This window comes from Corapipo altera, unplaced genomic scaffold (genome assembly GCF_003945725.1).
Source record: "Corapipo altera isolate COAL_440 unplaced genomic scaffold, ASM394572v1 130557, whole genome shotgun sequence".
Classification (NCBI taxonomy): Eukaryota; Metazoa; Chordata; class Aves; order Passeriformes; family Pipridae; genus Corapipo; species Corapipo altera.
In genome coordinates this window covers 29,614-45,926 of record NW_020885174.1, presented here as the reverse complement: position 1 = coordinate 45,926, position 16,313 = coordinate 29,614, and the positions used below count along the sequence as shown (strand labels likewise).

Sequence of the window (16,313 nt, the reverse complement as noted above, 5' to 3'; positions counted from 1 at the left end):
CGGAGGGGCAGTACAGCTTCCTGAGTCCCTGCGCGTTGCTGCACATGCACCGCTCTGCCCTTCGCTTTGTGCCCCTCACGTACACGCCTTGTTGTTTTGGGGGGGGGGGGAATTCATTACTTCTTCATCACTGCGGAGCTCATGCACATGGGCAGGAGCCTCCGCCCTGCACATGCTCAGCCTTCTTAGTTGCAGTGCTACTGAGCGGCAGAGGAGCCCAACCCGGGACCAGGTGTGGGAGGAGCACAACAACGGAGAGGGAAGGACACTTGAAACAAGGCGGGGCAGTGCAGAGCAAACACCCTGGCAGGGGAGGGTAGCACACAACAGTCTGCTACACATACTGTAGCAGAAGTCAGAATTGGAACATGAAAAAATATACTCCCTCCCGCTCACCCTTAACACAGAAGCTGCTGCAGAAGCCCAGGATGGACTCTGGGAGCATGTCCATCAGAGCACCAAGCACATCTGCAGGAGCCACAGCCCAAAAGATTCACTAGGGCACTGAGCTCCACCTCTGGGCCCTGCCAATCCCTGCAGCTTTTAACCGGCCCCAAGATGAGATGAGGCACTCAATTCTGCAGCTTGTTGCCATCAGCACGATGCCATCCACACCCGGATCTGCCATCACTGGCCTCATTAGGGAGATCTGGGCCCACCACTGAGGGTCACAGTCTGCCTGTGAATTGCTGGAACCAGCAACAAGTCATGGTTATTCCTTATGTTCTCAAACTCAGGGAACAAACAAGGTGCACGCATGGGCACACAAAGCACATTTGAACACACGTACACTGTGCTAAGAAATATCCACTTGCACGGGCCCTCAAGGGCTTCACAGACAGCTGTCCCATGGACAGAGATATCACGGCCACGGGTACATGGAAGATGACTAATCCTGGCTGCTCCCAGCCTCTCCCCCTCAGGGAATCAGGGTTGCAAGGCAGAGCTCTCCTCTGAGGCAGCAGCTGGGGCTGGCATTCTTCCCAAAAGGTGCATTCAGACCTGCCACCCTTTACCGATTCCATCACAATACTGCCCCATGTCATTCCTTCATTTGCATTGAAGCTCAACAAGGCTGCAGGACAACAGAGCCCTGTATCAGTTCAACCAAATTTGTATGTGGAGCTACTCACATTGCTCACCTTCATGGAACATTGTTTGTTACAAGGACTGAAAAAAAAATTAAAAATATCCTTCAAGTCATCAATTTATTAGGTTATCAGAACTCATCCTTGTAACCCTAAATCTATTGAGTGCATATGAAATACTGACTGCTTCACTGTACGACATTTTATTCAGCTCTACCAACTAACTCAGAAAGGACTGAACATTTTTATTATAAACTTCAATTCACTTTCTTCAGAAATGAGTTAGAAACATTTTCACACATGCCTGAACCTTCACTTTTCAGATAAATGTCTCAGAGCTCCATTTCAACTAATTGCTGGAATAATACTTCTAAGTGTTGGCACTGAATATTCCAATGCCTAAGGTTACCAGAATGGGCATAGAAACGTGCCATTTCAGTTGCACTCCATTTTCTTTCAAATCTTACAGATGATAGGCCATCATGTAATACTAGCAAAGTTAACTGTTAAAAATCACATGAGTTCATTTCAGCTGTTAAGGCACATCCTTTCCTCTGCACAAATTAGTTTTTCATAATGTAACAATAAACTACACTCATGGCATTTCAACATATTGCAGTTGTTGCAGATACATTGTTACTGTGGTAATTAAAAAACTAACAGATTTGTAAGAAATACAATTCCAATACATGTATGAGAATTTATTGTATCACCATTCATATAAAGCATTTCAATCCAAAACGGTCAGAAACAATCTTAAATATCTGCGTAAGAATTTATAAACATTAGTAAAGATATACCACAGACTACAGCTTTCTACGTTTTCAAGTGTAAGTTCTGGTAGATATCCATGTTTCAATAAAATGGACAATACCAGTAGAGATGCATACCTCTTTTGTCTTTATTTATAAAGAAGTGACAACACTAGAAAACACATTGATAACCAGTGTTTTGAACAGTGAAGGTGGGATCTAAAAAAACTCTGATTAAACTGAACAACTTCAGGTCTTTATCAAGTTGCATATCTGCTAGGAATGCTGAAGTGCAAGAGTTTACACCTGCAATATTCCATAATGGAACAGCCACATGATATCAAATATAATCTCCAATTTCCAAACTGGTACATAAAAAAGCCATCACCAAGTATTAAAAGACCACTGCAAGTTCTTATTGCTTTTTGAGTTAAATAATAATCTTCAAATAAACCAAAACCCAAACAATTTCTACAATATCTTGCTTATCCTCCTGTTCATTTATTAACAACGGAAGCAATCAGGTATTATATGATGCGGCAAAAGAGGCATTTAAGAACACCCAAACAAAATCTATTTCAGTACATGGACATCCCCCCTCCCCTTGAAACCCACTATAACCACTTAGTGCCAGCAGAGGAGCAAAGCTCGTTAAGACAAAACCAGAAATCTGACTACAGTAAGAAGGAAACACAAAGGGAGATAAAGCTTCCTTAAATATTCAAAATCTGATGTCCTCCAAAACAAAGCACATCATCCTCATAATTTAAAAAGGGAAATTGCTTTCTATGTATCTAATCCTCACACATGCTGAGTAGTTCTCAAGTCCACTGAGAGTTCCACTGTGCAGCAGTTTATTTTGAATTCAACAATGCTTCAAAAACTACAGGGATATTCAATGCACTTTTTACTAAGGAGAGGAATAAAACAAATGCATGTTGATGTTGTTCTTGCCAGTTCAGCATTTCTGCAGCAATTCCATTTGTTTCTTGCAGTATGAAAGGTCTACCAGCATCAGTCTTCAGAATCATCTTCAGAAGCTGTTGGAACAACACAGTATAATCAGAAGCCTTGACAAAGGTCTTTGAAATTAAAGCACTTCAGGATGAGCAGAGGAAATAAAGGTAATTTTATAATAATAAATGACAGATTGTAATACCCACCCAAACCTGGTGTAACCACATAGATTAATTCTTAAATGCATCTCATGTCTGAAAAATATAGCATTTTCAAATCAAAACTCAACAGTACAAAAGGCAGTGTCCTCCTGCTCTTCTTCCTCAAAGTAAAAGGAAGAAAACCTAATTAAGCCAGAGATTCAACTTTTATGCAGTGTTTACAGTGGCTAATTCCAACAGTAGTCAGAGGAGGATATATTAAATCCATGACAGCAGCACTCAACACCAGGGAAAGAAATGACTCACAAAGTTATCAATTTGGATACTAAAATATCTTGAAAGATTCAGCCATCTGAACAAAGACTCTGAAATTTTTAAATACATACACATATATTTGTTGCTTAATGCAACTGGGGCCTACTTGGAAGCAGCTTTTCTCTCCAGCCTTGTTCTTTCACCATATGCAAGATGAACATAAAGCCCACATGTGCATAGGATTTTGTTGTTGCAAGGTGAATTAAAGAGACAAATACTTGTCGACTACGAAAGAAAAGTCAGTACACACATCTACATCACGTTTGCAAAGCATTAGCTTGTCTGTAACAGGAATTTAGTAGGTCCTCTTAGGCAAAGTCTGCAGGCAAGAAAGTATTTACACTGAAGTAATTTGTTCCACCCTTGAATACAGAAAGAAGAAAAGCCTGACTCCTTGCTTCTTCAGTTCTTAGCAGACAAATGTAACTGAAGTGCATCAGTGATAAAATTAAAACTCAGTATTCCTCACCTGCAAGTTAAAGGCTGAATCAAATATAGACTAAATTAAGGTGTAAAATGACACTCATTAAGGTTAATTTTTACTCTAATAAGGATGCACATAACTTAAGAATTAATTCAGAACTCTAGCCCACCTTGCTCTGATGCAATAATCATCTTGAACTAAAACTCATACACACACACACACACACACACACACACATTCCCCATTCCTTATAGTACTTCAAATGCATCCTATGCAGTGAAAATTCATATACAAACTTTGAATGCCAACAGACATTCACGCGCATGCTAGGGAAAAAAAGGTAGATCAACTACCCTTCTACTGTCTATTCATCATGCCTAGAAATAGATCCAGGATATGTTTACCAGAAGACAGCATAAAGTTTTGAATTTTTGATTTTTTTTTCAAATGTTGTCACCTTTTCTCTAACACAGAGCCTGACAGCATTAGGAAGAATCATTTTGTGGGTCTGTATAGACCACAGAATTTTATGAAAAACTGGCAACCTTTACATCTCGTTCATGAGGTGTGGTAGGTCTGATCAAGGAATCCAAACAACCAAAAAGTGCATGTGAATGGAAAAAAGAAAAGGGAGAAGGCAAAAAAAAGAAGGAGAAGAGGAAAAAATGGCAAAAGAAGTATGTAACTTAAATGCAGTGAAATTCAACTCTAAATATTTCTGTCCTACTAAGACTCCTGTAAAAGGTAACAACCTGAAGGTCCACCACTAATTCCCTAATTACGTACTATTAGAATTGCAATAACCAACTGTAACTAGTAAGGAATTTTGTAATCACTAGCAGATAACACTTCTGTAGTCTAAACAATTCTATGCTGTTGGGAAATTAATCATGGAGAATTAAAACCGGTTCCCCCTCGGAATAGTGCTACTGATGATGGAAAAAGCACTGCTGGGTCAAGTAAAGTTTTCAGTAATTGTGTTCATATCATGAATCTTGGCAAGCAGGATTGTACTCATTTAGCTTCGAGTTGATCTAATGGGAGAGGAGGGGAAGAGGGGAAGCACCTACTTTCAATATCTTCCATATGTGCCTGAAGAGTTCTTGCAAGGTTAATAAACTAGAAACAAGGCAGAGAGAAAGTAGTTTAAAAGTTGCAAAGGTATCTGCAGAAATTTGCAACAAGTTAGCAAAGTTTTCTTCACTTTTGACATCCCAAAGCTTCATGCCATATATCGGTTACCCTAACCCATTTGCCCAACTTACAAAAATCAGTGCAAAATTTAATATAAATCCCCACACATTAGACTTCAAATTGCTACTGCACAGTAATTTCAGCTTCCACTTTATGTCAAATGTTTCTGGTAGCAGCTAGTGGCATCATCTTCATGTTCTACAGTCTGTAAAACACATCAGTTTTGAAAGCAGCAAATATAAACAAGTGCCAGTTTAATGAATACCATACCTAAAAACTGTAATGCAGAAAAACAATCATGGTAAGGACTTGCATTAGTTGGATTCATTTTATTTAATTCACCATTATTATGACAAAACAGAGTCCTTTGACTTAATGAGATTAATGAAAAATGCATGAATATAGTTAAAGTTTTTGTTTACACTTAGAATCTTAAGACCAGGATTACTATTAGACAATGGTGGTAGTTTAATGTTGGAAGCATATAGTATCAAAACCCAACCCCCAAATCCCTAGGAATAACATGTCTCAGTCAAGTGGTTTTCTTTCATCACTGGCAATCTACATCACTGTTTCAGTTAAAGTCCAGATGTTGAGACACAGCAGATAAAATGAGTCTCCATTGCTTACTTGTATGCTCAGTATCAAACAGCAGCATCGGTGCTCTCACTGGCTTAAAATGCAGTGTCACACACTGAAGTATGTAATGCCTTCTCTGACAAAAATCCAGTAAAAACAACTTCTGTAATACACTCAAGCTGTACTATACTGGATGCTGGCTACTATTAGATTATGTGTCTTTTATATCTCCACACCCGCACCAGGGAAACTGCACATTTCATTTGTGGACGGTGGAATACAAGTTCTGCATTAGAAGTGCATAGAAAAGAGGACCACTGTTCTAAGACCTTCAAAGATTAGAGTACAGTCCCGCCTCTTCCCCAAAGGCCTAATGCCTGCTGGCAGTCAACCATTCCAATACCCATTGGATAAGTTTGATATTGTCACTTCTCTGTATCCAAGTAAAAAAAACCCGAAATGATCAGCTTTTCAAGGAGCTCAGTTGACTAAGAGTGCTAGTTCATTATCTAGTATCAAATAAACACGTAGAATACTGGATTTCTGAGTGAGTCACTATGCAGAAAGAACTCTGTATGCTGATCTCTTACTTGTAAAATGTGCACTTACCAGGTTTCTATGCCAAGCCATTTAAGTGACAAGAGTACAGTCAAACACGACTAACAGGAGTCTGGACTAATGCCAAAGAAGTCCTACTATAGCTATGGTCTGTTTCACAACCTTCATAGTCAAGTACAGATTTAGGCATAGTCCATGAGACAACCACTGCAAGTTCTAGACCTCTGCAATGTAGACTGGCATAATGAGAACAATTAAATCAGGTAGTCCAACGTTCTTAACTGCACGTTTTGTACAGGGAGAGGTTAACCTTCCAGTTTTGCCCAAGTTCCCAAAGATCACGACAACGTACATGCAAACCAACGAATGACCAACAACCTTGACAAAAAGCATTCTGCAGCACAGTAACTGCAATAACGCAGTACCTCGAGTTTCAAATTAAACACAGTGTTAGTGCACTGACAAGCCCAGCCCATTTTAGACCTAAAAGTTTTTTAAAAAACATATTTCTTGGGTATCTAGCTCCTATGTCACTCAAGGTAACAATCCCTGCCAGAAAATCACTGCATACTTACTCTGACACGTGTGCTGGCCTCGTTGGCAGTTCCTAACATATCAGAAAAGCGCTGCTCGCATAAGTGTAACAACACTACAAGGTAGAGACCAGAGCTGATAAATTCATAGTCTGCCTTAAAGGAGATCAAAGAAACATTCAGAATGTCAGTAATATGTCTGCATATATGATTCGAAAAGTAGAATAAGAATGAGATTTTACTGGAATCATTATATATTTATCTCTACTTGTTCCAAGAGAATTAGGGAAATACAAAAAAATTTTAATTACTGAAAAGCTGTTTATACTTCTGGTTCTTCCCACCCACCCCAGATTTAACATGTTACCCTTGAAGATAAATAGAGTTCTACAAATAAAATCTCAGTCAGCATGATTAGTTTAGAGGAAAGAATCACGAGTATTATATCACTAATGAATATTTCTGGCTTCTTCTCCGTGATTCCAATGCTTTACAGAAAGCCAAAATAAAGGAATATATATATTTTAAGAATGCTATGATGTTATAAATATTTTGAGAAATTCCTTTCCCCAAGATAAAGAAAATCTTTAAAAATGTTAGCACTGAACAGGTAATTTAGTCGACTCTTTAGGAAAAAATTTCAAAGCTCTTATTTCTATTAAAGTATAGTGACAGTAACCAATAATCAGTAGTATTAAAACATAAGATGATGGCACCCTCAAGAAAGCCAAGAAAATTTCAGTCTGTCCCAAGTGATAGAGTACTAGGGTAAGAACTTACTCTAAATAATAAAAAAAATTAGAGGATGATGCTTTTCCCCAAAACTGATGTCACCTGGTATTTTCTTTCAACTTCTAAGGTAGGCTTATACCATTAGTCTTTATATATTCTCAGAATACAACCCAGAGAACAAGGAAAACTCTCTGAATAAAGTTAATTAAAAACACCAGTTTTATATTATTTACTCACTTTTAATACTACACAATCCAGTGGTTCTAAGATACTGTATTTTATATAACAAGAGTAACACTAATGGGCCTTTGATTATTTTTAATTTAGGAAACAACTTGAAGGAGCAGTCAGAAGCTGTTAGAAAATAGGTTAGTTTCTATCACTTTAATGAAACAAAAAAAGTTTGTAATGGTACATTTAAAACAACTGCTAAGTGTGTTTAGCTAAAAGCAGCTAAAAGCAAAGACAGCTCATGACAATGTGAAATTCAATCTAATCGTAACAGAATTCACACTGCACCTATGTGACAGAGACAAGAGGCTGCAAAGCTAGATGGCAGAGATCTGCAACTAAGAAAAAAGATACATTACACTTACTGAAAGTTCAGCTATAGGAAGCACAGCAGGAAGACAGAATTGGTCTGAATATTGAGGAGAAAAATCTGTTCCATGTTGACATTACTTTCTACGCATAACAGTCCTTCTGAAATAGAGATGCATTTGCCTTCTCTAAAGAAGGCTGCCCTCTCAGCACTAAACCAACACTTACCAAATTAAGTAAAATATACTAACTTGTTCATTTGCATGTGCCCTATAGAGTTCATGAATGTCAAAGTCTTCCAGGTTCAGATGCAACTTCTCTTTGCACAATTCACAAGTTGTCACTGCTTCCAAAGAAGAACCTGGTGAGGAGGGGGGCAAAGGGAAACTCAGTGTCAAGTTTCAACAACCTATGGTACAATCGTATAAACATTGCAAACTCTAAGTATAATTTTTGGCTTTATTTTGCAGAGCAAGGTTAGAAGAAAAGAAAGCCTCTAACATGAATGTAGTGACATCTGCTACTGTCAGATTTTAAATGCTGTGGAATGTTTGTTCTCTATACAGCTGCACCTATTTTGCCTCACATTCATTCTGGATGTGACAAGCCTCTTACTGCAAGTCTGGCATAAAATCACTTCTTGGGCTTTTTGAATTCTAACGTGTAATCCAAATGCACACAAAAGTAAGAATGAATATACCAAAACAGCTTAAAGTTATTGTCAGAGTAACATTTTGTCTTAAGTACCAGTTTTAAAACAAGTTGCTCCACAAGCAATAAGACGAACAAAGTAAGTTGATGGTGGATTTATGTCTTTACATAGTTAAATTCAAATTAATTTCTTCTATAGGCTGAGGCTTCCAGTACATCCCTACTCTGATGCATGTCCTCTGATACTGAGTAAAAAAGCAAACAGATGCTAGCACCTTCCTTTGGTAAAACGTATTCCATGCTTTTTGTGTCTTCTACCAAGCCACCTATTTTTAAGTCTTAAGAATACTGCAGATAACAGTTACAAACTGGTTAATCAATTTATTACAAAAATTTTTACCCAGTGTGCAATGTCTGAAGTGTTTCTTAAAAAATTATATACACACTTCGAAGCAGTTTTTGAACAAGCTGTTTTAAAGTGCCTTGAGCAAGAGCTAGTATGTTTAAAAAAAATAAAGTACTTAAGTCTAGTTACAATTGAAAAACATTTCTGGATTTTCAAATTCTTATCGCTCTGCTACAGTCTGCTTGGCTATGTAAGTCTTACAAAAAAGCACAATCATACTCATAAGGAAGGGTGGGGAGCAAACTCCACCCCAAGCGGTACCACCAAAGTGACAGAGTAGTTCTAAAACTACATTTCTACAATGTTAGATTTTGTCTAATACCTTAGTAGACAACCCTAATAATTCTCTGAACAACAAATACAGTTCTTGGAACTACTCACATGAGAAGTTGCACAGACGCACAGTAAGTCTGGAAGTGCCACACTGTTGTTTGTCCCCACTGCTCATTTTTCAACTAAATACCTCAGTAAGTGCAATCCCTCTGATAGGCGTCCCTATACAACCGGCAGTCTACCTTGGTCTAGTCTGCTTTACCTGAATTAATCTTGGACTGCAGCCATTTTTTCATGCACTCCTGGTGAACATATTGCAGACTTCCAGTGCATTTGCATGGTTCTATTAAAAGGTTGTCAGAACTTGCAGAGGACATTTGACAGATTCTGCATAAGTCACCCTCTTCATCTTCAGAATCTTCTAAAAGCAGGCTGAATAGGAAGGAATACCAAATAACGCTGTAACACATTTCATGAAAGATTATTATAATGAAAATTCTATTTATCAAACTGTTCTCAAACCTAAGAGGATTAAAAGGAGCTTCTGTAAAGACAGAAGTGAGAACACAGGTGACAGGGGACTGAGTTGCTGCCTGCTCTGAAGGAAAGTTTTCTTTTAAAGTCACAAGTGCAGAAAGCCCTCTCACCTTAAGACAGGTACATTTTACTATCTCAAAAGAAGTTACTAATTTACCTCTCTTTAATTTTCTGGAGTCTTTCTGGATCTCTTGAAGGCGGTACTTTAGACTTGTCACTTTCTTGTCCATCAGACTGATTCCAGCCAGAGGGTATAATATCTACAGTTATCATAAGATTGTCAGATAGACTGCTTCCTAATGTTGGAGGCACTGCAAAGCGAAAGAGAGAACCGGGCAGAATTCCAGAACTTCTTCTACTGTGGGCTGAATCTGGTGGGGAGGCAGTAGCTCTAGAAATACCAGACACTGCAGGTGTTGGTGGTCTGCTAACAGAAGCCCGAGGAGGGCTACCTGATGCTTCAAGAGAGGTCTCCTCACCTGACTCTCTTCTTCTAAAGACATGTTGTGATCTAGCAGTTGTATCAGAGGTAGAGATCCTTGCGGATTCATCTCTTCCTTCTCTTCTTCTTCTGGAAAAGAGAGGTGTACATCTGTTCCTCAAAGAAGATGACAACCAGGATCCCGTGCTCCTACTTTCAGAGTCTGGTCTGTAGCTTTCCCCATCTGAATCAGAGTTGCGATTCTGTGAAACTGCTGATAAGCCCCATCTTCGTCCAAGAAAACTAAACCCCTGAGAAGCTTCAGATGACTGAAGTCCTGGAACTTCCGGAGTTGCAGCTCCATTACTACTCGACAGAGTAGAAGCCTGAACTCTTGGGACCACCGTTGATTCTTCAGAGCCTAATGATCTTGTATGCAATGGGTCTTGGCTCGACCTTCGAGAGAAAAACGTAGATGACATACTAGATGCTAAACGGGACAGCAGCTGCCTGGTTGTGCGCCTCCCTTCACTGTCAGCTGCAGGCTCATTCAGTGACCTCTGGGAAGATAAAACCCTTTCAGAACCACTTGAGGAAGGGGTTTCATCTCTAATGGCAGTAAGCGAAAATGCTGGCTGCACACTCCTCTGGGGAAATTCCAATTCATTTCTCCTTTGTCTCGAAGAATAGCTGGATCTCGAAGAGCTCATATTAGAGTCTCTGTTGAAAAAAGATGGCTGACGATCAGAAGGCAACTGGTGGTTCACGGACGCATTCAGCCTCAAAGTGCTTAAGGAATTTTCTTTTGGTCTTGCTCCCTCTGCATATGAAGAGGCAGGCCTGTCTTGAAGATCTGTTGTAGAAAAGCAGAGGAAAACGCTATGACGTTATGTGCTCTAACACATCAGGAAACGTTCACAGTCAGGTTCAAAAAGGCTCCAAGCAACCTGACCTAGTTAAACATGTCCCTGCTCATTGCAGGGGGATTGGACTAGATGGACTTTAAAGGTCCCTTCCAACCCAAAACATTCTACAATTCTTACAAGTGTATTTTCTGTAAATACTAAGTACCTCAACACACTGAGAAGAATTCCACTGCAGCTGAACTGTAATTAACACTACATGAATCGTTTGAGGTGGTTAAAATCAGCTAGTCTCCCTCCTCAAATGGCTAGATTTGGGGGCTGGGGGTGGGAAAAGGGGGGAGGAAGAACAAGCATAGGTAGATGAAGGTAGGAAACAGAAGCTCTCTATGATTCCGGAATTGAAACCTTTCATGTTCGTAGTTTTGGTAACTTTTTTCTATGGGTTCTGCATTGCAATCACCATTTATTGCTGAAGCTGAGGTTTATGCATCTGGCAGATTCTAACTAAAGAAACATCTGCACAGATGCCAAGCATCCACCATACGGTTTTGATTACACAGTAGGGAACACAGTCACAAGTTATTTTTATAGCACTTAATATCAGCACTACTGCTAGAAATGCAGCATGGACAGTACAAAGCAAGGTTGTTCACTTATCCACTTCTCTCATTAGGCTCTACCAGGTTATCTGAACTGTCCACTTTAATAAAGAAGTGTAGAGTATGATGACATTAAAACATACTCCTCTTCTGAGGTAAGACTGCAGGCTGAAATCTGGAACCAGTTTTTAGCTTTTCTGGTTATCTTCTATAATTATAAAAATGACATTTTTTTAAATTTCTGCATTAAAAACCACCACTGAATACATCTGCAAAAGGTGGCAGATCGAGACTGATGATGAGTTTCCCCCAGAAAAAACTCTAGAAGGCCACAACACGCTGAACAGAAAGTGAAAATTACAGCACAGAAGTCCTTACTAGTCCCAGCATTTGCCATGAGACAAACCTCTTGCCTCATGTGAAGTATTCATTCATTCCTTTTTATTTTCAGTGGTCTAGTGGTTTTCCCTAATACCCATTTGAGAACCCTAATGAAAAGAGATATACCATGCGCACCTTTAAGAAAAAAGTTTCCTGGGTCAAATTAACATTATTTCTTTTCCCATACCTAAATACAAAGTGATCTTAACACAAAGTAGAAAAGAGCCCTACTAACTAATCACACAGTTACAGTGGTGAGCACCCATACCACTTTCATATGACTGAATGCATCTACAAGGTAGACCACTCATACATCCTTTGGTGGTTTGGTCAATGCATGCTAAGTGGCCAACTAACCTTATTTAAAAGGATACCTTAAAATTAAAAAGATATTTTGGGTGTTTTGAGTACAATATTAACATGCCCAGAGAAGTTGTGGATGTGCCATCCCTGGAAGCATTCATGGCCAGGCTGGACGTGGCTTTGAGCAAACTGGTACAGTGAGAGGTATCCCTAACCATGGCAGGGGGTTGGAACAAGATGAGCTTAAAGATCCCTTCCAAACCAAATCATTCTGTGATTCTATAAACATGTTCAGAAACTAGAAGGCATACAAACTGTAGGTTTACAAGCTTTCAGTTGCACAATACATACATGTTGAAGGTGAAAAGTCACTGTTTCTGTAGGTCGGATCCACCACATTGTTAACAGACAGATCTGTTCGTCTTTCTAACTCTCTTCGCATCACCGATGAAGATCTAGGAATCCTACTGCATCTCCATGAGGAATCTAGAAAGAATAAACAAATAAATCCCCTATTTTGGTAATCATCCATTAAAGCTGGCACTTGCACATGCATTGTTGTTATTCCATATCAACAGTGAGTTTAACATTACCATTAAACTGATTAAGTGGCCAGTGGCAAATATAAAGCCCAGAATAAGCAGCACTCTGCTGATCCTGGCACGCACTTAATCTTGCAGTGAGTTAGTTCTGAAAGCTAAACCAAACGAAAAGTAATAACAGTTTTGTGAAGAGTCAGACCTGTTAACACTCATATAGGACAGCGGAGGAAAAGAAGTAGCATCTTGCTTCCTAATGGTAGCTAGTTCTTACACAGGTTTCACAATATAGCAAAAACAGCAGCTTGAGACTTAGTAAATGCTGCCATTTTTACTTGATGCTACTTAAATGCTTCTAAAATTCATTTTCCACAAAGATAGCTGAAGCTTAAATGTAGTTTAGACACAACTTTAAGAACAATTATTAATACTGTATTTATTACAGAGTAAAACAATTCAGTGTCAAAAGGGATCTTATTTTCTACAAACAGCTCCAACAACCACATAGGGAACTGTACACACTTCAGCTGTGAACAAAATTCTTGTTCCAAAAGAGTGTTCTTCAATGGTTCTGAAAAATTCACCTTGATTTTGTTCATTGCTAACTTAGAAATATAACTGAAGCATTCATTGGTCAGCAGCGTAATGACCGACCAATCTAGAAATGGAAAGACTAACAGTCCTACTCCACAGTGAGATATGTTAACAGTTGCCATCTTATTAACAGAGTAAGAAAGCATCATTAATACTAGGTTTTAAGCAAGCACTTATTTTTATTTGGATGGCTGTGAGGTTCCATACCATAAGGAGATATAAAAATAACATTAATCCATGCTCTTAAGGGTAATCTGAATGAAACTAACGGTCTGTTTCAAAATGTTCTAGAAATACTTTTAGTGTAAGTTTTTGACCGTTACTTTCTTTAGCTTTAGACTTTCGTTGGCATATTGACTAAATCCTGTCTATCGAAGTTTCACCAGCTTACTTTAAGATAGCTTTAATGAAAATCTCAGGTTTTCACATAAGAGCTCTTCAAAAATTTCTTTTTGTGTGGCCTATAGAATGAATTTAGGCCCTGCTAAAAAAAAGAACTTTCTTCCTGACCCCTACCCACAGTGCTCTAACCAGCCATGACACTGTGCTTGGAACATATTGCTAAATATGGTAAAGATTTCTTTTCTGCGCTCCCTGGCACACACTGATGTACCAAGACAATTAGACTCATGAAATAAGAGCAGCTGCACTCATTCTTTCCTTGAAATATTAACCAATTAAGACATACTTGAGCCACGAGGTTCAGCTTTACTGCAAATGGAATGGGTACAGGTAATAATTCTGAAATTACATGAGTACAGCTGGGTCTTCAAAAGACCATGTTAAGAGCATTCTTGGTACTTGGGATACTGCTGTCATTATGAACATACTCTTCCGATAGGCATAAGGTTTTATTATTTAAGAATAATAAAGGTATACTATTTCAAAGCAAATCTTTTAAAACTTGATAAAACCTGATCTCACTACTCAGACAATTGTGATGTAACTCAGCTCAAGTAATCAACCTCTCACCTGAAAAGGCAGACAAGTCATTACTTCTCACAGAAGAGGTAGATGTATAAGATAGCTTAGGTCTCTTTGAATCACTGTCTTGCTGCTGTCTTGAATATGCTCCCTGAGTTCTCTCAGACTCACCGTAACACCCAGATGTAAAATGAGAGGAAGAAGATGCTGACTGAAATAACATTAAAAAATACATTACACAGTATTTCAGATGGGCTTACACTGAACAAAAGTGTACATAATGTAAAACTCACAAAAATAGTACAGAGTAAGTCTTAGATACAAAAATCTTTTCTTTAAAAATAACGCAGGAGTTCTGCTTGCACTCTTGATTAGTATTTCCATGTTTACTGAATACAGTCCTACCAACAAAAGCCAGTTCCTATGACATTCAGTATCATTTTTCCTTTATAGATTGATGTGGCTTACAGGGGAAAATATTATAGGATCTTAGAGGCCAAGAATATCAACACAATCAAATACAGCTTTACAGATCTCCAAGGGAACATAATCTTGCTGTCCAGACATAGCCAAAATTGATCAGCAACATTGTTTTATTTAACAGTTTAACCATTCCAACTTCTTTTTTACCAACCTAAAATACAATTAGTTAAGGAGTGAGCTTCAAGTAAACTGTTCGAAACAGGTATATTTTGATTACAATAAGCCCAAGAGCTACTGAAGCAGTTCAGAGTAAAGAACAGGTACAAAACAATTTTTGCAGTGTACAGCACTGAAATAAAACAGTTTTCAGAAACTAGTACCCCAGTACTTAAAAAAAAAATTGGGATAGCCTATAAAGCTATTTGTCCAGTTACTTGCAGCCAAGGCATTCATTTTCTACTTGAAATGTTTGGGGTTTATTTTTTCATATATAAAAAAAAAAAAAAAAAGAAAAAAGGTGAGATCAATCATAAAGCTCAATTGAACTGTTTTGTCTTCCCCAAAAACCTATCTACAACCAAGCTCCTTTAGGGATCAACCAAACGGGAGTATATGTTATAGCTGTGGGGTGTTATTTTATTATGTTTTTTACTAAGTTTAAGCCACAACACTTTCAAAATAAAAAGTATCTAGGTATTTCTCTCATCCCATCATAAAAGACAGACAGGGAGACACAGAAACTAACAACAAAAAACAAGTACAAGGGTAGGTTATTTTCCCTTGTGAATCCTCTACTTAACGAATCATTTATTTTGTAATTGTTTACTACTTGAGAAGTGGAAGTTTCTGAATGCCTTCTGCAATGGTCACTCCTTAAATTTTATTTAAGAGAAAAATTAACCTTACTGGGGAAAAAAAAAGATTTTCATCTTGAAAACTCTATAGCACCAATTAAACTACGTATGTAGACCACTTACAACCACAGATTCCATTTGCATTTACGTACACTGACCACGGCTTCCCCTGAAGGCCAGCACGTGCACACTAGTTCCTCCCTCCCCATTATCTCAGTGTCTTTACCTACAAGTCACTAAGAAAACAAATATCTCTTTAAAGATGTGAGCACTCTTGTGTATCCAGAAAATGAGCAGAATTTTTACTTGTTCACTACCATCCCATCAAAGTTGCTTGCAGTTTTCTGCTTTTCCCACCTTAATATTGCTACAGCAATTTGAAGTGTTTTACTGTCACTCTACAATGTATAAGTATGGCACAAACTACCTACTTTATTTTTGGAGTTTGTCCTAGTTAGAACAGCTGGGACTGATTCATCACTGGATGGGTGTAGCCTAAAACTGTGTATTCTATAGCCCTCCATGCCATTGCCCAGAAACTGTTGTCAGTAGAGGCCTGTGAGGTGGGGGGATGTTCCTGTCCTCATGCCCTTTTGTGGAATTCCCCACTCTGAGGGAAAGACTGAGCATCCTTTTATAGAATTCCCCGCTCTGGGGGAGGGACTGAACATTCCTGCCTGAGCTGGAGAATATATAAACCTGGAGTTTC

General features: G+C 38.6%; 1 protein-coding gene across 5 annotated transcripts in view; it reads right to left on the bottom strand.

The window, feature by feature from the left end:
- Window positions 1–1,763: 1,763 nt before the first annotated feature.
- The window catches only part of LOC113940071 (E3 ubiquitin-protein ligase MARCH7-like), a 25,942-nt gene continuing 11,392 nt past the window's right edge, over window positions 1,764–16,313 (bottom strand). For 3 of the 5 annotated variants that reach the window (XM_027631142.1, XM_027631143.1, XM_027631141.1), the window contains exons 4-10: window positions 14,376–14,538; window positions 12,622–12,756; window positions 9,858–10,974; window positions 9,426–9,595; window positions 8,085–8,194; window positions 6,604–6,717; window positions 1,764–2,880 (exon numbers count right to left, since the gene is read on the bottom strand). In XM_027631142.1, the coding sequence (XP_027486943.1) occupies window positions 2,695–2,880; window positions 6,604–6,717; window positions 8,085–8,194; window positions 9,426–9,595; window positions 9,858–10,974; window positions 12,622–12,756; window positions 14,376–14,538 (1,995 nt within the window). In that variant the 3' untranslated portion in view covers window positions 1,764–2,694. Of the gene's footprint in view, window positions 2,881–4,767; window positions 4,817–6,603; window positions 6,718–8,084; window positions 8,195–9,425; window positions 9,596–9,857; window positions 10,975–12,621; window positions 12,757–14,375; window positions 14,539–16,313 lie in introns of all 5 variants that reach the window. The other 2 variants (XM_027631146.1, XM_027631145.1) reach the window with 2 other exon arrangements.